Source organism: Astyanax mexicanus, chromosome 4 (assembly GCF_023375975.1).
Source record: "Astyanax mexicanus isolate ESR-SI-001 chromosome 4, AstMex3_surface, whole genome shotgun sequence".
NCBI lineage: Eukaryota > Metazoa > Chordata > Actinopteri > Characiformes > Acestrorhamphidae > Astyanax > Astyanax mexicanus.
The window spans coordinates 35150778-35172526 of NC_064411.1; the positions used below are offsets into that span (position 1 = coordinate 35150778).

Below are 21749 nucleotides of genomic sequence, written 5' to 3' on the forward strand. Positions count from 1 at the left end.
GTAGAGAGTGTAAATCTGTACTGCAGTAAAAGTGTGTAGTTTCATAAACTTGGCTCGACCTAAATTTGGCTCACTATCTTTATAGGTCAGTTGCTTTAAAACAAAGTAATGTTAGCATAATGTAATGGAAGTGTGACTATTTTCACCGGGTAAAAGAAGCTTTTTTTTTTAACACAGGGGGACTAATTTCATCCCTTAATTTAAAACTTCACAGTGCTCCAGCATGTTTCCTAACAAAAATAAAGTGAACATGACTTTTATTAGGGATGTTTTAGTTGTTAAGATTAGAATTTGCTCACTCATACATAACTCTACAGACCCATCACAATGTTTGAGTTTTGTTCCACAATAACATCATCGTAATTATCTGGTTCTTCCTCTGCAAAAAAAAAAGAAACAAAATTCTTAATGACTGATATTGGTCATTTCATCTGATATCTTTCTCTTTTAAATTGCTAGCTTTATACATGGGAAAGTTGAAGAAATATATATATATATTTTTTTGCAGAGATGCAAATAGGCATTAGTGATAAGGACAGATAAAAAAACAGAAGCACACCTGCTGCACTGTCAGGTGTTTGTCCAGCAAAAATGACATCATAACTTAACTGCATTTCCTCATTATCTGCTTTACCTAAAACATATTAGAATAAACTGATATTACTAATATGTATTTTCAGTTGGCTTTTTATTTCATTTACATATATTTTATTCCTAAAAACATAATTTTATCTTCACATGTGTAAGTGTGTAACATTATTCAGTGGGAAGAAAAGATAGATAAATTGGTGTAATTTATTAACAAAGGAAGAAAATCTACAAAAAAAAACACTACTAAAATATAACAATATGAAAAGAGAGTTATCTGACAAGTATTTGATTAACTGCTACATTATTTCTGTAAAGACCAGACATTTCTGCTTTGAGAGAAAAAAAAAACATTTTACTCTTACTTTCAGTTGAGACAGTAATTCTTTTAGGGATGAGCCTGGTGTCAATCTCCTCATAGACAGGCTCAGCTGAAGTCTTCCTCCTCTTAGAGATCACTGTGAGAGAGACAGAGAGAAACATGGAGTCAGTTCAGTAGAAGAGAAGACTGATGACAGATTGAAGTACTAATGATGATTAGAGAAAGTACAGAAAGTGGATTGTAGATGATCTCTGAATCCCCCTACCTCTCCTGAGCACTCTGTTCTGATAAAACAGCACAACCAGAAGCACTAAGGCCAGGAAGAGCACAGATCCCAGAACCAGGAGAGACACTGGATAGATGGAGGGAACAGCTGGTGGAGGAGTTTATGATTCTTATTGTCTGTGGTTGAGAATCTAAAAAACAAATATACAAAATGTATAGACAATTTATACATGAACACACTCCTTTTATTGGATGTGAATAATTTTGTGATGAATATTATGGAAGATGACATATGAAATGTCTATAAACACAGAATGATCTAGACAGACTGGTGCAAAGCACATACATACTTTCACTATTGTTACTTTCTATCCTTCCCAAAAACATTACAATTATTAAATGATGGAAACCAAATGTGTGTGACCAACATTATGATCAACAATAGTTTCCGAAGTTGCTATCAAGCCTGTTTACAATGGAGAAAAGTGGTCCCTGACCTTGCAAGACAAAATGTCCCATCTGTCCTCTTTTATTATTTAAAGGGAAAGTATGATACAGGAAGCCTAGTGAGTGAGCATAAAATAACAATGTGATGTAAGTATTTTTCTCAAGCATGTGTAAAGTTTCTGTAACAGTTAGGAGGCAAATATATTCAGTTGTGTCTGTTCCTCTGACCTCCACAAGTGACTCCAGCACTGTGGGAGCAGTCAGTGTGGTTCTTCAGGGAATGAGGACAGTCCCACAGGTGAATCTCATTCCCTCTACACTTCACTCTGTTCATCCAGATAGTTCCTCCACCAGAACCATCAGCAGCTCTTCTATTAGCACTCAGCGCCGGCCCACAACCCAGCTGCCTGCAGATCACCTGAGCATCCCTGATGTCCCAGAGATCACCACATACAGACCCCCATGTTTTATTATGATACACCTGCAGCCATCCAGAACAGCTTCCTACTCCTCCCCTCAGCCTCAGAGGAATGTGCTCTACAAACACACCACAGAGGGAAAAAAATGATTATCCATCAAAGTCTTACAAACATTTACAACAGTCGTATATACTGTATGATGAAATATGTTCTTATAGAGATGTGGTAAACCACAAAAAAGCATTGTAAGATGAAAAATATATACAAGCAGAAGAGAGCAGGAGAAAAAAAAACAGAAGTAGCCATAGTAAAAAAAAAAGCACTTACCTTGTTTTACCGTTTTAGTTGAAACAGTTGATTTTTTAAACTAATATTTTTTTTAAATAAGATTTTGCTTCTAATAGAGTGTAGTTTGTCTGTCTTCAGCAAGCTGTCTGTTACACCTGTTATTTCCACCACTAGGGCTGTGCCATATCGTATCAAACGCAAAAAACGATACTATACCCTGAAATATCGTGCCATATCACCCACCCCTAATTATCACTGCAGGGCACCACTGGGGTTGCTGTTTTTATCTGTCCAATATTATTCATTTTACTTTAATCCTCGATTATTTAGAGTGCATTAATAGTATCATGACTTTCTTGATCACTGATGTCTGTTACCATCTGATAAAAAGTCTTGTATTTTTTTATATCGTAGTTTGGGGGGGGGGTGCCATATCATATGCAAAAACGGAATTTAATTTTTATTTTGTTTCAGTAGTGTATTTTTAAAATAATATCTTTAATTCAGTGTTTTGTCATATCAACAAGAGTACTGTTATCGCGATAAATGCCATGAAATATCGTGATATTGTTTTAGGGCCATATTACCCACCCCCATCCACCACACCTGTCCTGTCTACACCTGAATTCCTCAGACTTACATAGACACTCTGATGGACTCCATTACCCAGAATCCCTCTCTAAACCTTTGTTAAAAATATCACTGTAGAAGTGTTATCTAAAATATGTTAAAGTGCAAAAAAATATGCAAACTACAAATAAAACAGTGCGAGCAAAGACAAGAATTGTTTATTAGTGAAAGCATGCTGGCAGAACATGCAGTCAAAAAGAAAGAAAATGTAGTTTATCAAAGACATGATCATTTTGATAATGATAAGTTTTCTTACTTGAGCACGGTCTCTCATGAGGAGATGAATCACACAGCCAATTTGTCAAATCTAGTGTATTTCCATTCTCTGTGGTAGAGTTGCACGGTGTACCGAAGGTTCGATTCTTTTTCGATACTACGTCATCACAAACGATTCGGTTCTTTAGCGTTCGATGCTTTCGATACTGTATATAGCCCAGTCACTAGCTTCAAATGAGTCAAATTAGTAGGCGCGATTTGATTCAGTTCATAAGAAAACTGATTCACACCGCAGCAGTCGGTGTGGCAGGATTCAGATAAACTTAGTGTTCTGAACAAATGAATCGATTCACGCGCAAGCCAGCAGAGCAGCAGTGAGTGTAGAATGGCGACGGCTAAAATAACAGATGTCTCTCATCTGCGACTTGTGGACAAAACGGGCGCGAGGAGTGAAGTGTGGGAAAATAGTCTGAGATGTAGGCATCTGTTTTTTATTGATATTTTTATTTTTAAATAAAATAACGAAAATAACGAAAACTGAAAGTGAAACTAAACTACTTTATTAGCGCTGTTTTCACTCCCGCAGTTGTACAGCGGGGGGTGTTGTGCCGATTCTGTCCGCGAAGCGGGAGTCGGATTCAGTAGCGGATTCGGCACAAGGGCGGCGGCACCTCGCGCTCCGCGGTGTTAGTTGTAAGCGCTCGCGCTAGCCGCAAAATACGACAGAAAACACTGAGGGAGACTTATGTGTGGGACTAGAATATGAGCACGAGGAGATCAAAGAGAACCTTTACCTGTGAGTAGCTCACATCAGAACACGCAAATCTCTCTCTCTCTCACTCTCGCTGTGTCTCTTTCTCTGTTTCTCTCTCTCTCGCACGTGAACGCCTCCGCGTTTGACCTGCAGCACTGTGTTTAGCTGTTCTTAAAAATCATTTTAATTAAATAATAGTTCTATGCTTCTATGTTACAGTGTTATTTAACATAATAGCAGACAAGCACCCTGATCTCTACAAAGAGCTGAGAAGTCGACAGGTTAGTGGAGTTAGTCAAGATACACTCTGTCTGTAGCTTTACTAAGCTTTACTAGCGACTGCTTATTAAAAACGGTAAACGGTTGATTAATATAACGGAGCAGTGAGTGTTAAAATGAACATAACATTGTAATGTTCTTCTGTCTCTTTATTTTCCTTATTCAGAACTTAACTTCTGCCCGCCCGTCAGGTTCACATAGTCAGGCTACCATTACCTCTGGTTTTAGTTTTAGTTTTTAGGAAGTGTTTAGATAATTATGTTATAGTTAAGGTTATAATAACGAAACTTGTTTTTTGTTCAAATGTTTCATTTTAGAATAAAAACGTTTGCACCGATTGTTCAGTGTTCAATCCAGTTCAGTCAAAAATAAACATTTTATGTTCAGATATTTTTATTGTTTCTTTTTCTTCCAAGTATCGTTTTGGTATCGAGAATCGTGATACTACAGTTGGTATCGGTATCAAAGTCAAAATTTTGGTATCGTGACAACCCTACTCTGTGGTAGGACAAAAAATCAAATATTATGAAATTCCAATTACAAACTACATTAGTTCTAGCATTCTTTAAAGTCTTTAACACCTCATCATATCTGCCTACCTGAGCTGGTAATGCAAGCAACCTCATTGCGATTATCACACCTGTTCTCCCCCCAGGAAGAAGATGGACAGTGCCACAGAGTGGAGTCATGTTTCCTACATTTTACATTATCCAGCCAGTTAGGAGCTGATTCCACTCTTGCTTTAGACCAAGACTCACTGCCAGTTCTTCCACAGTTCAGCTCTCGACAGATCAATTTTGCCGTTTCATCAGTCATCCCATTTACACACACATTCCCCCAGGTTCCATTATAGAACACCTCCAGATTCCCCTCACAGCCCTCAGTCAGTCTGATCTCTTTATACTCTGGCAGGAGAAAGATAGCTAGCTAGTTATGCACATTGATTTAAACGTGCAAAAGTTTTTTCTTTAATTATTCAAAATGTACCTCCAGTTGTACATAGATAGGGCATTGGTACTTGATTACAAGATCATTACAAACTGAGCAATTCAAGATACGAAGTACCTGAGCACACGACTCCTACATCATCCTTGTGTCCACATTCATCCTCTCCACACAGCTGATATCTGCAGTTCCACAGAGACGCCTCGTTCCCCTCACACTCCACCTCATTCAGCCATATGGGTCCAGTTCCAGATCCAAACCGGGCTGGTACTGGTACTGGAGCACTGAGGGCCACTCCACACTGCAGCTGCCTGCAGACCACCTGCGCATCCTCAATATCCCACAATTCATCACTCACTGTCCCCCATGATCCACTGTGGAAAAACTCCAGCCTTCCTGCACAGTCTCCCCCAGAACCAACCAGCCTGATGGAGCTGTGGACTGTGTTAGATGTACCTAAAATTTACACAAATACAAAAGATGTTTTCAAACTCCTTTCACAAGATATGTGTTGTGTATATGTACTCATATTTGCCAAATAATTATTCTCAAATGTTCAAAAATATGGATAATAGAGGCACTTTTGCATGTTATCATACATACAAATAAAATTATACATATATTAACTGTGCAATGCTTACCAGAGCAGGTGATGTAGAGCTGTACTGTGGAGCTGCAGTTATCTGCTTGTGAGCTGCTGCAGTTCCTCAGATGAGCTTCACTCCCAGAGCAGTTGAAACCCGTCACACACACGTAGCTGTGTTCAGGACTGGATGAAGAGGAGCTGGAGATGTTGAGTACAGAACCACAGCCCGGCTGTCTGCAGACCACAGAGGCCTCAGACTCACTCCAGGAGTCCAGCAGAACTCTCCTCCAGTCCTGCCTGAAGAACACCTGCACCTCCCCCTCACACTCCATCCCTCCAGACAACCGCACTCCTCCCTCATGAGACGCCAGAGAAGAACCTGAAGAGAAAAAAAAAATATTACTTGGCTTAAAATGAGGGAGTAATAAACTTTCAGTTATTTATTATACTGCAACTGTAAGATCTCACCACTACAGATAACTCCAGCATCCTGTTCATGAGAGCATGCAGTTCGACTCCATGATGAAATGGGACATTTTAACAGGTGTGTTTCGTTTCCCTGACAATCAAACACATCAGCCCAGATCCGGCCACTCCCCTCCCCAAACCAGTCTGACCCCAACACAGCCACAGCACTCCCACACTTCAGCTGAGCACAGAGGACACTGGCAGCTCTCATATCCCAGCTTACATCACACACTGTACCCCACTCACTGAGGTACCGGAGCTCCACTCGACCAGAACAGGAATCTGAGCCGTTCATCAGCCGAGCCTGAGCGTGACCTGAATTTACAGAGGAAAAATAGTAGGCAACAATAATACAATACAATAATAAAAAAAATACAGTAATTACAAACTAATTGCTCACAGTTTAGTACTAATCTAAATCTTTTACAAACATACTTCATCATACCAGAGCATCTTAGTCCCACATCCTTGTTGTGAGAGCAGTTGGGTTTCAAGGAAGGAGATGTCTGGCAGAGGTACATATGAGATTCGTTTCCTCTACACTGAAGCTCCTCTGACCACATCTGACCCTCTGCTCTACCAAAAGCAGAACCTCCACAGGAGAACCACAGCCCAGCTCCCAGCTGCACACAACCTCTGCATCCTGCTGGTTAAAGTCAGCATCACACACTGGAAGCCAAGAATTCCGATGAAGCTTCTCTACTCTCCCAGAGCATGCGTTAGGACCACCAACAAGTCTTCGCTTGTCACCTACAGTATAGTATTTGTGTACATTGATCATCAAAAAACACTGCACCCAGAAGAAAGCATCAGATTACAAGGCTAGTCAGAAGAAAGATGTGCTATGCCATGGCTAAACACATTGACAGGTCAATCCACTAATCCACTAAAAAGTGCTGGATACTGTTGGACCCACGATCAGCACTCTACCACATCGCAAAATCACATTAGTGAAAGCACATTAGGAATGCCACACATCTGACATGTTGCATTACACACTGTATGTGTAGTTCCTTAAATATTACTCATCTTAGTCTAAATGAAATAATTTATTATTCCTCACACTGCCTGTAAATCAATGGTAGACATTTAAAAAAAAAAACATACTTGTAGTTTTAGATAAAAAAATAAGACTTTGTAAGTTTCTTTTAAAATGGTCACCAAAAACAATTCAACATAGTCAAAGTCTAAACATTTTTTCATATGTATAAAACTTTTGCTTTTTGACTTCTCTGCAGCACTCCTTGTAAACTTAAAAAGTCTGGTTAGCCCTCAAGGACATAAATGACAAATCAAATTAAAGGTTTCTTAATGTTTTAATGTCTTAATATCTTTTTTCATAATATTGTGCAATACAGAAATCAATCAAACTGGTGGATTTGTGTCTCCTTCACCTGTCTGTTATCTGAATTTGGTGGATGTGTGTTTTTGTCAGTGTTTTGTGTGAAATTGACAAAAGGAAGTGAAATACCTACCAGAACATGCCAGTCCCACATCATTATCATGGGAGCAGTTGTGTTTGAGTGAAGATGATTTTGGACAGAAGTGAATCTGAGATTCGTTTCCTCTACACTGAAGCTCCTCTGACCACACCTGACCCTCCACTCTACCAAAAGCAGCTGCTCCCAGAACCTCCACAAGAGAACCACAGCCCAGATCTCGACACACAACCTCTGCATCCTGCTGGTTAAAGTCAGCATCACACACTGTGACCCAGCTCTCTCCATGAAGAACCTCCACTCTCCCAGAACAGTGAGATCTGCCCACCAGTCTGACTTCTACAATGTGTTTATAAGAGCAAAGAGAACATGTATGTTAATATTAACACACAGCATTGGGAGGTTAATTTGAATAGGAGGGAATTAAACTTATATGGGGCAGTGATTTTTATATTTTGCACTTTTCATTAACTGAAATACAAGGATGTTAAAAATATATATATATATTATTTCTTAGTTGCTAATTCTAAACCAAAGCATTCAAAACCACCTCTGTAATAATCCATTTATTAAGTGTATGAAAGTGAATTTAGGTTCAGGCTTAAACTTTTCATGTTACAAAGAAGTTTTTTTTACAGGGGTGTATATAAAACAACTAACAGTTGTTTAATTCATTCAGTACATTCCAACACAGGCCTCATCACATTTGTTTACATCTCTGTGTAATGTGTTTTATTTTTTTGCATCTTACCTGCACAAACAGCACCAGCGTCTTCATCATGATTACATCTCTGTCTACCCCAATCATAAGACCTACAGTTCTTCAGTGAAGACTCTGATCCAGCACAGTTAGCATATTCCACCCAGATCGGTCCTGATCCTGATCCAAATCGAGCTCTCCGTGGTGCATCTATGGCTTCCCCACAGCCCAGCTCTCTACACACCACTGCAGCATCTCTCATATCCCAGTAATCATCACACACTGTTCCCCACTGTCCTCTATGAAGAACCTCCACTCTCCCAGCACAGCGACTGTCACCATCTACCAACCTCACACTGTCTGTGTGGAGAAAAAAACAAACACACTGATAATCAGAGAATAATTACACTTATACTCAAATAATAATACTCAAATAAGGCTGAAATACAGTTTAGACCAAATCATTACACCTTACTGGATATCAAACGCTCCCATTTAGAGATCATAAGAAATCAGTTCACTAATTTGTACTTCTATAGCAATACTAAAATGGGCTGACAGGATGATAGCAAAGTGTACATCACATGAATGTAAGATGAAAAAGTAAATATATACTCTATATAGTTTATTTAAAGAGTTCTCACATAATTCTTGTTCATTTACTTATCAGAGACACCTGCTCAGTTTGAAGTTAATAGTGTTTTCAATTAAATGCCACATTATGCAACCTCATTCAGCATGTCTGATTTGGTAGTGGATCAGTAAGGGTTTCCCCATGGTGCATGACAATCCCTGGCCCGATGTGGGATAAAGGAATTCATACCATTCACTGCCCTTTCAATAACACCCTTACAGAAAAAGAGGCCAGTATACATACAGTCCACAAAGTTAGTGTAAAGATATATATATTTTACCAGTATATTATACTTACCAGATGTGACGAGAGTGACAGTGGTCAATAGAAAAATGAGTAGAACTGGGATGTCCATCTCTTGCACACACACTCCTCAACTCAGCAGCAGAACAAGCTTCACCTCTACTCAGCCAGATAAGACTTGAGAGAGAGAGAGAGAGAGAGAGAGAGATTCCCCACAGCGGCCAATCACACTCACTATGACCTTATTAGAAAGAGGAGAGGAAATTATCAAACATTTTCAGTGACAAATCAGAAGAAGCATTTTTAAATTTCTCCATATTTTTAAAAAGCGTCAGCACTAATTAACACAGCTCCACAGCTACATATATATATATATATATATATATATATATATATATATATATATATATATATATATATATATATAAACATACATATATTTTGTTTTCAATTCAGATAGCAGAAACCCAGCAAAAAGGAATAATATTTGTTACAAAATGATAAAAAAGATACCTAAAAACAATTTGCATGTTTTGTTCCCTAGTTTTGTTTCAGATGGATTAAAAGTGATTTTTCTGAGTAGACAGACTGGTCGATCTCTGTCAGTTGGTCTATTCGTCTTCTTCAGACATCTGTACGTCCTCCACCACATCATCATAGTCTTAATATAACTGAAGGAAAACAGCATATACATAATAGAAATTATATTTGAAGCAAGTATTAGTGCTGGAAGTCTCAGTTTGTCATTGCATTTAATGTCGTTTAATCAGAGAAATATAATTTATTTAAATACAGCGATGAAGATGATTAGTTCCATTAACAGTATTTAATACCAAAAGAATAGAAAACCATAATAATGTATGCTGCACAGACATATATAGATATATTTTTGATTAAGGTGAAAAGCAACTATAATTTGCATGTTTACCATGTGTCCACAATAAATCGTACGTATTAAAATATCCAAACCTGTTGTAATGTGTGGGCTCTCTTCAGCAGGTATGATATCATCATAGACCTCGCCATAGTTTTCTGTAAAAATAAAAAAATGCATTGCAGCACAGCAGCATCAGGATGATGGCAGCAAGACACTGTTACTCAAAGACTCAAACTTTTAAAATACTAAGGGGTTTTCAATGTATTGGTACAGTCGCCCTCTGCGATCAGAACTGGTTGACAAATCAAAGTGTGTCCCTTTAAAAAAAAAATCCTTTTGCAATCCTTTAGTTACCCCTGGGCAATCCTAAAATCACTATTACAAACTGTACAGTAGGCAAGACATTGTTTTTAACTTGTGCCAGACATGGATATACTGGAGTAGTCAAAGATAAATTGAATTTAGCATTAGCATTACCCGCTAACCACGCTCACTATTTCCCCGTTCAGGGGCGAGTCTTATCGGCCTGAAGCCTGATGCTAACTGCTAAAACACTTCAGAACCCTACACATATTGCATGGAACTTTTTTCTATAAAACAAAAAATATATATGTTTTTTCTTCTGCATTAAAAATTCTAACACACATTCAGTATATGTCAACTTACCTGAGAGAAGCTCCTCATCTACGTCCTCATATCCTGAATGCTGATCTTCAGAGATAAAACTTCCTGTTAAAGGAGATCAGAACAGTCAGAATGCCAAAGTTCAATTATTTAATCAAAATCTACAGCAAAAAAATGTATTTGTAAGTCTGAAAATGAGATGAGGCTTTAAGCCCAATCCCATTTCACCCCATGGCCCTACCACTTACCCCAACCATTCTTTGAGTGTAAAGGGTGAAATCCTCCCCATAAGAATTGGGACAACACTTCATGCACCAGATACGTCATCAGAAGCACTAAGGTTCAGTAACCTAGCTAATTTTATGGCATTGTATGTCTTCAGAAAGGTTGGTGATTAAGGAACAATTGTCAATTTCTTAATTCCTGTTATGGGGAGCTCGGATTAGCTTTCATTTTATTTACTTGTTCTGTTCCGCCTTAAATGATGCAGCCTCTGCTGTCTCTCGCACCATTTAAGGTGAAATGGGAAAGTTGGCTAACAAACCCCATCCCTTTCCTCTGCTTTTTAACAGCAGTACAGGCCTGAATTGATAGTAACAGATATGTAATTCTTCCTATTATAGTCAGTGGAGTAACACATATTATTTTGAACCTGTAAGATAAGGTAACAATGCTACAATTGATTTACTGCATGTAGTGTTTTCATTTATAGTCATTTAAACACTCAGAATTGCTATTTGATATCTGACCTTAGATCCACTTTACATACTGTGTAAAACTATAGACTGCCTTCAGTGAAACTCTCTACATACAATTTACCTCTTTTAGTATATCTGTTAGTGACACATTTATGGTTAATCTCTTCATAGACTGCCTCAAGCAGAGTCTTCCTCCTCACCTTAGAAATCACTGTGAGAGAGAAAGAAAGAAACATGGAGTCAGTTCAGTAGAAGAGAAGACTGATGACAGATTGAAGGACTAATGATGATTATAGAAAGTACAGAAAGTGGATTTTAGATGATCTCTGAATCCCCCTACCTCTCCTGAGCACTCTGTTCTGATAAAACAGCACAACCAGAAGCACTAAGGCCAGGAAGAGCACAGATCCCAGAACCAGGAGAGACACTGGATAGATGTATGGAAAATTAGATGATGGAATTTTTGAAGGAGGGACTGTCTTTTTCTCTGTTAGCTGTGCTGGTACTGAAAACACAGAATAAAAAAACACTGTTGAACACTGCATAGTGTTGTTTAAAAAAAATCACACAAAGGAACTAATTAAAAGAGTACCTGTGGTGTAAGTTGTAGTTGTTTCAGATGAAAAAGGTAATGTGACAAATATGTCTGAAAGAAATATCATAAAAATGGTCAAGAAAAAGAGGTTACAAAAGGAGAAAGAGATTAGAGCAGCATTATTTAAGAAATGGTATTTATTGTTTTTGTGTTTATTGTCTTTGAAACAAAAGAAGTATATGGCTGATATGGTAATATTGTAGGTATTTTCAAAAATATTGTTGCATTATTGTCTGCCAATGTTACTTAGTGTATTTATCAGTGTTGTGAGCCTAAATCAGCCATAATATAAATGCTATTCTCCCTTTTACAGGTCAGAGGAGCACAATAATAATAATATTGAACCTGACTGAGTACATACAGAGTAAATACAGAGTTATGCTTAACATAACCATAGTTATCTACTAGAGTTAATACTAGATTAAAAAGACGTTCTCGCACACCTGCACAGGTGACTCCAGCACTGTGGGAGCAGCCAGTGTGGATCTTCAGGGAATGAGGACAGTCCCACAGGTGAATATCATTCCCTCTACACTTCACTCTGTTCATCCAGATAGTTCCTCCACCAGAACCATCAGCAGCTCTTCTATTAGCACTCAGCGCCGGCCCACAACCCAGCTGCCTGCAGACCACCTGAGCATCCCTGATGTCCCACAGATCAGCACATACAGACCCCCACTCAGCATTATGATACACCTCCAACCTCCCAGAACAGATTTCCTCTCCTCCTCTCAACCTAATAGGCATGTAATCTACATCACACATGAACAGACACATGAATAATATTAAATTTTTATAACAAAACTACAGCAAACTGCATTAGTGTTTTTATTTAATCAGTTTTCACTCAAATCAAAGATCAACTGATGAAAAGGGAAGTTTAGAATTATTTGACAAAACAAGTTAGAATGTATGCACGAACAAATCTGATTAATATGTATACTTACTCAAGTAGTGAATGGAGTGGTAGTCAAATATTCGTACTTGAGCACTGACCCTGGTTTGGAAATAAGAAGAATTTTTGAAGGTTTTCAAATGCAAGCTGTTTCTTCTCTCCTAGAAATGGAGACACATGCTATAAATATTACAAAAATCAAAACAATACTACTAAACTCATTACTAAAATAATGATCTCAGCAATAACAATTGAGAGTTTCAATTGAGCGGTAAACCCCCTCATTTCACACCAACGCACAGAATTAAAAGTCAGTCTGGTTGTGCTGATTTTCAAATAACACCAGGCATTCTAACAGGGCGCACAGGAAACTTCAAGCTGCACCAGACTGCTCTTTTTCTCTAACCCCACCTAACTATTCCAGCAATGACAAAAACAATTTTTCAGTGCGATTTTCGTTCAGAACAGGCTGCTATTAGTAAATGTACACCATTATTGTAAGTCACTTTGGACAAAAGCATCTGCCAAATGTAATGTAATTCAATGTAAAATATCTTATTATTTCACTCACAAATGTAATTTTTTCTGATACACTTTACACTTTTTATTAAAATGTGTTCCCAGCATGACCAGATGAGTGTAAAAAGCACAGCAAGGTGTAGCTTGTAGTCCAAAAAAAATATCAAGCAATGCTGCACACATACATTGCCATGAAGAAGTATTTGCCCCCCTACAGATATACTGATATTTTTCTGATTATTAAAAAAAACTTTAACATCAGACAAAGATAACCTGAGTAAACATAAAAAAGCTCATTTTAAATGATCAGGAATAAAGGAATTTAAAGAATTTCTTGATTCTACAGGTCTGGCAGTAATCAGGCCTGGTTGAGTTAAGTGAAACTGAATACTCATCTATCCAAAAAGTGTAATTAATCACATTTTATTTTTTAGGGGGTGTTTGGATATTTTTTTCCCTTAATAAATAAAATGATTATTTAAAAATTATTTTATATTTACTCAGGTTGTTTACACTTACACAGGGAAAGAGGATGAGGAAAAGTGAGGGTGATTCGGTCACCACAACACTTTCTTTCAACACAACTTTTTTACTCATGCTCATCTACTACAAAGAAAAACAACATACCGGAGCAGGTAATGTGAGTCACCTCACTGCTTCTATCACAATTGTTCTGACTCCAGGATGAAGATGGACAGTGAAACAGAGTAGAGTCATGTTTCCTACATTTTACATCATCCAGCCAGTTAGGAGCTGATTCCACTCGTGCTTTGGTAGCTCTCTCAGTCTTAAATCTTCCACAGTTCAGCTCCCGACAGATGAGACCCATTGTTTCTACATCCATCCCATTGTTACACACATTCCCCCAGGTTCCATTATAGAACACCTCCAGATTCCCCTCACAGCCCTCAGTCAGTCTGATCTCTTTATACTCTGATAAGAGAAAATGCTTTATGTTAGACCCTGGAGTTTTCATGTAGTTTAAAACAAACTTAATGAATCAACACTATTAGTTAAAAGTTTTAGAACACCCCCATTTTTTGCCATTGAAGCTCTCCAGCCCAGTTAATAACCTGAAATGGTACAAAATCCAGTGTGCTCAAATGGTACAAAAGTTAGCAGTGCCAGGGCCTAAACAGAAAAGGACCCCAAAAAAGTGTATATTGTAAAAAAAAAAACTGAATATATTTGTTTTAAAGAAAGCTTTGGAAATTGGCGCAAAAATAAGAATAAATTAAGTCTTAGTCTGTAGTAGTGCTGGACGATATGGCCAAAATTTATATCATGATATATTCCTTAAATTTCGGTCGATACGATATAATTTCGATATCGATAAATACTTTGAAGGCCTCAGAAAAAGAATCCCTGCAATCTCTGCAGCTTGCACTGCAAATTTAAATTCTTATTTAACTGTGTATTTGCACTTTTTGTATCAATCTATCTAATGGAAATCTGTACCTACTACTGTATGAAAATGTTTAAGTCTTTGAAACCTCCTTTCACAAAAACTTTAATACTTTAGAAATAAAAGTAGTCAAAATAAATCAATGCTCAATTTTATTTGCATATAGCAAAATAATAACATGACATCCCTGTCAAACATAAGCCTATATAACTATTACAAATAAAAATAACTTTAAATTACAAGAGGCAGAGCTTCTTATTCATTGTAAACAAATTTAACAGATTAAAACAAAAGTGTTTTAACTAGGATATATAATACAAGAAGCCTTTATATACATAAAAGCAACAAGATTTTCCCGTCAAATAAACAAACCTATAGGATTTTTCAACTATAAATAACTTAGTGGCAACATAATCTATTAAAGTGCTTCAGCCAGAATACAAGAGGTATTCAACATGATATCAACGGCAAATAAACAAACCTAAAGGATTCATAAACTTTAAATAACTTAGTTTCAACATAATCTATTAAAGTGCTTCAGTCAATATAAGGAAAATATTGTATGTAGTGAAGATGCTTGAGGTGGTGGAACAGATTAGATGTATTAACGTTACGCTGCTTGTCGGCTCCACTCACCGGCACAATTTGCAGCAAAGCGGCAAGCGAGCGGACCCGCGGCTGGGCGAGCGGACCCGCGGCTGGGCGAGCGGAGCCGCGGATGAGCGAGCGGAGGCGCGGATGAGCGAGCGGACCCGCGGCTGGGCGAGCGGAGCCGCGGATGAGCGAGCGGAGGCGCGGATGAGCGAGCGGACCCGCGGCTGGGCGAGCGGAGCCGCGGATGAGCGAGCGGAGGCGCGGATGAGCGAGCGGAGGCGCGGATGAGCGAGCGGACCCGCGGCTGGGCCAGCGGAGCTGCGGATGAGTGAGCGGACGCGCGGATGAGTGAGCGGACGCGCGAATGGGCGAGCGAAACAGCGGCTGACCGAACCGAGTCTACCCTAGCCTTGGATCCGCTCGTCCCGGCTCCGTTTCGAGACATTTTAGATGCGTAGCGGAGCGGACCTGAACCTAACCTAGCCTAGCCTAGCCTAGCCATTTTAACCTAGCCTAGCCTAGCCTATCTGGCTACGTGCCTGTGTGATTGCGTCATCACGCACTGAGGTAGCACAGCTATGGGGGCTGAATGTGTTTGGCTCTGCGGCGAGCTGACGCCAGTAAAAAACGCCCGTCCGTGACAGATTCTGTACATAATACATATCGATATACCACAAAAGTGATATCACCGTTATTGAAACATTTCTTATCGCGATAAATACCGATATCGAATTATTGTCCAGGCCTATGTTTACCCCATCCTGCTGATTCACAGTTCCTCAGTGTAGACTCAGAGCCACTGCAGTGCACATTATCCATCCAGATTGGTCCTGATCCTGATCCAAAGTAAGACTCATGATATGTATCTACAGCTTCTCCACAGCCCAGCTCTCTACACACCACTGCAGCATCTCTCATATCCCAGTTATTACCACACACTGATCCCCACTGTCCTCTATAAAGAACCTCCACTCTCCCAGCACAGCGACTGTCACCATCTACCAACCTCACACTGCCTGTCCAACAGTGAGTAAGACAGACCAAGACATTGAGAAAGAATGGAAAAAACATGTATTTTCACCACTATAAATGATGTAAAGTAGAATTGTGGCTGAAAACTGAAATAATAGCAAGACATTTGCATTTTTGACAGAATTACAAAAAGTTTACATAAACATTGAGCTAATCTTAATGACATTAATCACAAACATGCAGCTCTTACCAGAACACACCAGTCCCACATCATTATCATGGGAGCAGTTGTGTTTGAGTGAAGATGATTTTGGACAGAAGTGAATCTGTGATTCGTTTCCTCTACACTGAAGCTCCTCTGACCACACCGGACCCTCCCCTCTACCAAAAGCAGCTGCTCCCAGAATCTCCACAGGAGAACCACAGCCCAGCTCCCGACACACAACCTCTGCATCCTGCTGGTTAAAGTCAGCATCACACACTGTGAACCAGCTCTCTCCATGAAGAACCTCCACTCTTCCAGAACAGCGAGAGCCATTAACCAGCAGGACTCCTAAAAATTACCATGAAAAAAAGAAAGCTTATTTATCAGTAATGATAAATGATTAAGCATGATGATGCTAAATATTGCACAATGAATGATTCATAAATGCATTGGAAAAAACTAAAGAGAGTATAAGGATTCAAAATAAGTTCAGTAAAGCTATGAATTACATTAAACAAATTAATATGGATCAGCAAAATTATGAAATCAGTAAAAAAAAAAAAAAATCAGTAAATTAATTGTTGGTTGAGAATTCCAGTGTACAGCACAGTTTGGTGATTGCTCAGTTTAAACATACCAATTTACCTTGGCAATCAACAAAGATTTAGGGTGGGTTAAAAAGGAAAATCATATGTGCTGTACACTTTGCCTACATGGCAGATAATGTACAGTCCCTGTTTACAGTGTTTTACCTGAACAGATAACTCCAGCATCTGTAGAGTGATTACAGTTATGTTTACCCCATCCTCGCCTTTGACATTTCTTCAGTGTAAACTCTGATCCACTACAGTCCACATCATCCATCCAGATTGGTCCTGATCCTGATCCAAAGTGAGATTTGCCCAGTGCATCTACAGCTTCTCCACAGCCCAGCTCTCTACACACCACTGCAGCATCACTCATATCCCAGTCATCACCACACACTATGAAGAACCTCCACTCTCCCAGCACAGCGACTGCCACCATCCACCAACCTCACACTACCTGTACAACAGACAAGGAATAAAGAAAGAAAGAAGCGAATAAAAAAAAGAAATAATAATAGGTCTATGCTTCTTCAGCCTCGCAAGGTTATTTAACATAATTCTGAACAGATTTCGCTAAATCAAACAGCCCGAAAATGTTTTAAATAGCTCAATTTTAACGCTCTAATTACTAAAAAAATGGCTCGGGTTCAGAATGACAGTTTATGGCTCAGGTCGGGTCTGGCTCGGGCAGAAAGTGCATGGATTTGGGCCGGGTCGGGCTGGATTTTTGGGCCCGATCTAAGCTCTACCGCTCCACACACTGCAGGCTTTTTGCAGCGGGGGAGCCATACACTTTTACAAAAACACAGTTAACTCTGGACTGGAAATATTCCGCTGTTTTAATCTTTCCAGACCTTGTCTCACCCCTAGGCTATTTTAATTAAGTTTTTCCAATAGCAAACTATTTAAAGTTGGCTTATTTAACGTTATATAATATTTACATTCTTCATGCTGATGCTAAGCTAATGGTGGGAATACACAATCATTGAACTCTAGACGAGAAATATGTGCAGTTTTAATCTTGCAAGGTTTTTTTTTTAATCGCTAGGCTTTTTTATTGAAATTTTCCAACAACAAACTATTTAAAATTGGCTTATTTACATAATATTTACATGTAAGTTACTTAACGTTACTTCTAATGCTAATATAATGCGGGGATACACTTTTAACACCTGACCAGAAATATGTGCAGTATTTTAACAAAACAATTTCAACAACAAGTTGGCTTATTTATATGAAATGTACATATAACGTTAACTTTATTCTTCACACGAACACTGAGCTAATGCTAAGCTAACAGCGCTAAGCTTACACCTGAGGAAAAATATTGTGCTGTTTTAATTTTCTCACACTTCGTCATTAAGCTATTTTATCTAGGTTTTTCCCACAAAAAACTATTTCAAATTAGCTTATTCATAAGACAAGTTTTAAAAATCTGCTCATTTTCAAATGCAATTCATATTACATTTAAACTATGGCAATGTTTAGCTATCCTTAGACAACTAACGTTAGCTAACTACCTAGAAAGAGAGGCAAGGCCAGCACGTGCAGGTGGTGTAAGACACTACAAATACATACATGATCATAAAATAAAGGACCTGGTCGAACTTACCTTATATCTTAGTAGCACAACAAGTCCTGAGGTGAGCTGAGCTGAGCCTAAATGAGCTGTGCTTCCGCAGCAACTAAAAATGTGCTGCTTGGCGCGTTGTGGAGTTTGAGTTGTGATTATAGACTGTATAAAAGTATGGACTGGACGGCCCCCATTTACTCTCATTAAGGCGTTTTAAAGCCAAAATATGGCCGAAATGGAAGCTGCCATCTTGCCTGCGCTTGAAGAGGCAGTAGAGGCAAATTGGAGCCAGAACTGGCGTGACAGAGGTGGGAGGCGGGGGGCGGGGCCGTGTGACTGCTCAAACCCCGCCCACTCCACGTAATTTTCACCAAACAAGTTTAGTTACTTTACTTAGCTAACCTGAGTTGGCTAATCTAGTTAACTATCGTTAAGTACCTAAGGCTAAGTTAAAAACATAACGTAAATACTAAAATTAGGGAGAAGAACAAAGTATGTGTAAGGGATAGTATTAGTATAACAAAAAAAGCAGTAAAAAGCCAAAGGAGCCTCACCTTTTCTGACCGCAGTTTTAGGATTTAGGAATTAGGAACATGAATATAAGTACCTAGTTTTCTGTTTATAAGCATTTTTTGTTCAGTTTTCTTGTGTATTATTTTGTAAAGAAATAAATCTTTGGTTTGGAAACCTAAAACGCGAGTTGGAAAGTGAGTCAAGAACCGCATGGATCTACAGTATGAATACTAATGAACTGATGGAGAGAAATGATCCACTTACCAAAAAAAAAAAACACTGGAAAGAAAGTTTTCCTGAGGGTCTGTTACAACAGGTAACTGCTGAACAAGCCTTTGCTTTAATTCAGAAATGTAAATTTTAACAGTAAAATCCGAATGTCAGAAAGATCTGACTGAGCCACAGTGGGGGCGGTGCGCGTTCACGCTCTCAGGCGACTTGTCAATCAACTTGCACTCAGGCGTAAATCACTACATCGCCACACTCCTTTAAATATCACGTAATAATTCCTATAAAATGTATTAACTGTAAAAAAAAAAACACTGGGGTTATTAACAAAGGAGTGGGGCTTGCAGAATGTACAGAAATCAACTTTGCAAAAAAATCCTGGATGTGAAATCTTTGATTAAAAGTTCCGTCATCTTTCATTCAGTTGAATGGAAATAGGCTTTAGGGTTAAAAGCTGTACTGAAACCAGCCACCAGAGGGCGTAAGAGACGTTGTGGCTTCACTTTTCAACCCCTGTCGTGCTGTCCATACTTATATACAGTCTATGGTTGTGATCAGTGCGGTCTCAGCAAATCAGAGTGGTGTTGACTGGTTAAAATCAACCTAACAATTATCCGCACAGATTGCATTTTCAAATAGAAAAATACATTCATAAATACCTAAATTCGTTAATTAATTAAATAGATACAAAAATATAATCTACTAAATAATTAATAATAAATAATTATTAATAAATGACGCTTAATCTAGTCTATATTCATACTGATTAACAATATTTATAACAATGATGTTGATATATTATAAATAAAAAATGATATGTATTCTTTAATAATGTCAATTTCCTGCACCTGTCACCATAACGTCCAAAAAAAGATACCTAGTCCGAAGATCAAATGTTTAACTGCATATTGTCCTCCAAGTTGTGGTCATAGTGGGTCTGCGTGACGTCACCCGCCAGCCACTTTTTCATCGACCCGGCAGTGCCAGGCACGTACCCGGCAGTACTAAAAACTGACAGGGGGCTTCCTGACAGTACGCCGGCAGTATTAAAAACTGTCAGGGAGCTTCCTGACAGTACGCCGGCATTACTAAAAACTGTCAGGGGGCTTCCTGACAGTACACCGGCAGTATTAAAAACTGTCAGGGAGCTTCCTGACAGTACGCCGGCATTACTAAAAACTGTCAGGGGGCTTGCTGACAGTACGCCGGCAGTATTAAAAACTGTCAGGGAGCTTCCTGACAGTATGCCGGCACTACTAAAAACTGTCAGGGAGCTAGCTGACAGTAAGCCGACAGTTTTAAAAACTGTCAGGGGGCTAGCTGACAGTACGCCGGCACTACTAAAAACTGTCAGGGAGCTAGCTGACAGTAAGCCGACAGTTTTAAAAACTGTCAGGGGGCTAGCTGACAGTACGCCGGCACTACTAAAAACTGTCAGGGGGCTAGCTGACAGTACGCCGGCAGTTTTAAAAACTGTCATGGAGCTTGCTGACAGTAAGACCGGAGTCAAGCTATCCGCGCTTCGGAAATTCTCAGTCAAGTCATCCGCGCTTTAAATTAAGATTCACGTATACGTGCGATTTTACGGTAAACAGCCGCAGGCGGAGAGCACGCTTAAAAAACACAGAGAACGGGTGACCGACACGTTTCAGTCTATTAAATTAATTCAGACATACATTAAGCCCAGAAATGAGAAAAAACGGATTAAAATAACTCACCTCACTGTATATTTTGTGCAGTACATTATCTATTTGATATAATAACCCATCAGTGTTTAAGAGAGAGAGAGAGAGAGAGAGAGAGTTTTATATTAATATTACTTTTTTCAATCCATGCTTCAAATTAAATTTCTCATGAGTTTCCCATAATGCCAAAACAGTTCCACTGTTAGCATTTGATGCCAAAACATAGGCTATCACCTCTGCAAGTTTGGGCAAATTTCACTGTATTGTTTATATTATTATTATTATTATTATTATTATTATTATTATTATTATTATTATTATTATTATTATTATTATTTTATTCATGTTTAAAATTACATTTCTCATGATCTCTACAATTTGAAAGAGTCTGTCCTAAGCTATGACTCCTGCAAGTTTGGGAAAAATTCACTGTATTGTTTATTTTATATTATTTATTTATTTTTATTATTCATGCTTAAAATTAAATTTCTCATGATTTTTCCATAATGCCAAAACAGGTCCACTTCCATATGAAAGAGTCCATCCTAGGTTAGCTCCTTGACAGTTTTTAAAACTGCCGGCGTACTGTCAGCTAG

At 38.6% G+C, this 21749-nt stretch overlaps 1 protein-coding gene across 9 annotated transcripts; it reads right to left on the reverse strand.

Moving 5' to 3' along the window:
* Positions 1-578: 578 nt before the first annotated feature.
* LOC111196508 (scavenger receptor cysteine-rich type 1 protein M130) lies at positions 579-17607 on the reverse strand. 9 transcript variants are annotated; one of them, XM_049478502.1, is made up of 14 exons: positions 17320-17607; positions 16731-16915; positions 7643-7760; positions 6613-6810; positions 6168-6482; positions 5755-6078; positions 5234-5569; positions 4768-5073; positions 3176-3244; positions 1811-2119; positions 1633-1698; positions 1176-1326; positions 954-1046; positions 579-634 (listed from the first exon to the last, which is right to left on the reverse strand). In XM_049478502.1, the coding sequence occupies exons 1-13, from the start codon at positions 17591-17593 to the stop codon at positions 1037-1039; spliced, it is 2661 nt and encodes an 886-aa protein (XP_049334459.1). In that variant the 5' UTR covers positions 17594-17607; the 3' UTR covers positions 579-634; positions 954-1036. The 9 variants fall into 9 exon arrangements, with proteins under 9 accessions (XP_049334459.1, XP_049334461.1, XP_049334460.1 ...); XM_049478504.1 differs by lacking the exon at positions 4768-5073; XM_049478503.1 differs by lacking the exon at positions 1633-1698.
* Positions 17608-21749: the final 4142 nt, after the last annotated feature.

Bases quoted from the DNA above. Each gene is read 5' to 3' on its own strand.
- LOC111196508 (XM_049478502.1), bottom strand. From the start codon at position 17,593: ATGGTGGCAGTCGCTGTGCTGGGAGAGTGGAGGTTCTTCATAGTGTGT. The intron at 5,074-5,233 runs GTACTTCGTATC...TTCTCCTGCCAG, and splicing joins TGTAGGAGTCGTGTGCTCAG to AGTATAAAGAGATCAGACTG. The intron at 3,245-4,767 runs GTAGGCAGATAT...ACTCTACCACAG, and splicing joins TGCTTGCATTACCAGCTCAG to AGAATGGAAATACACTAGAT.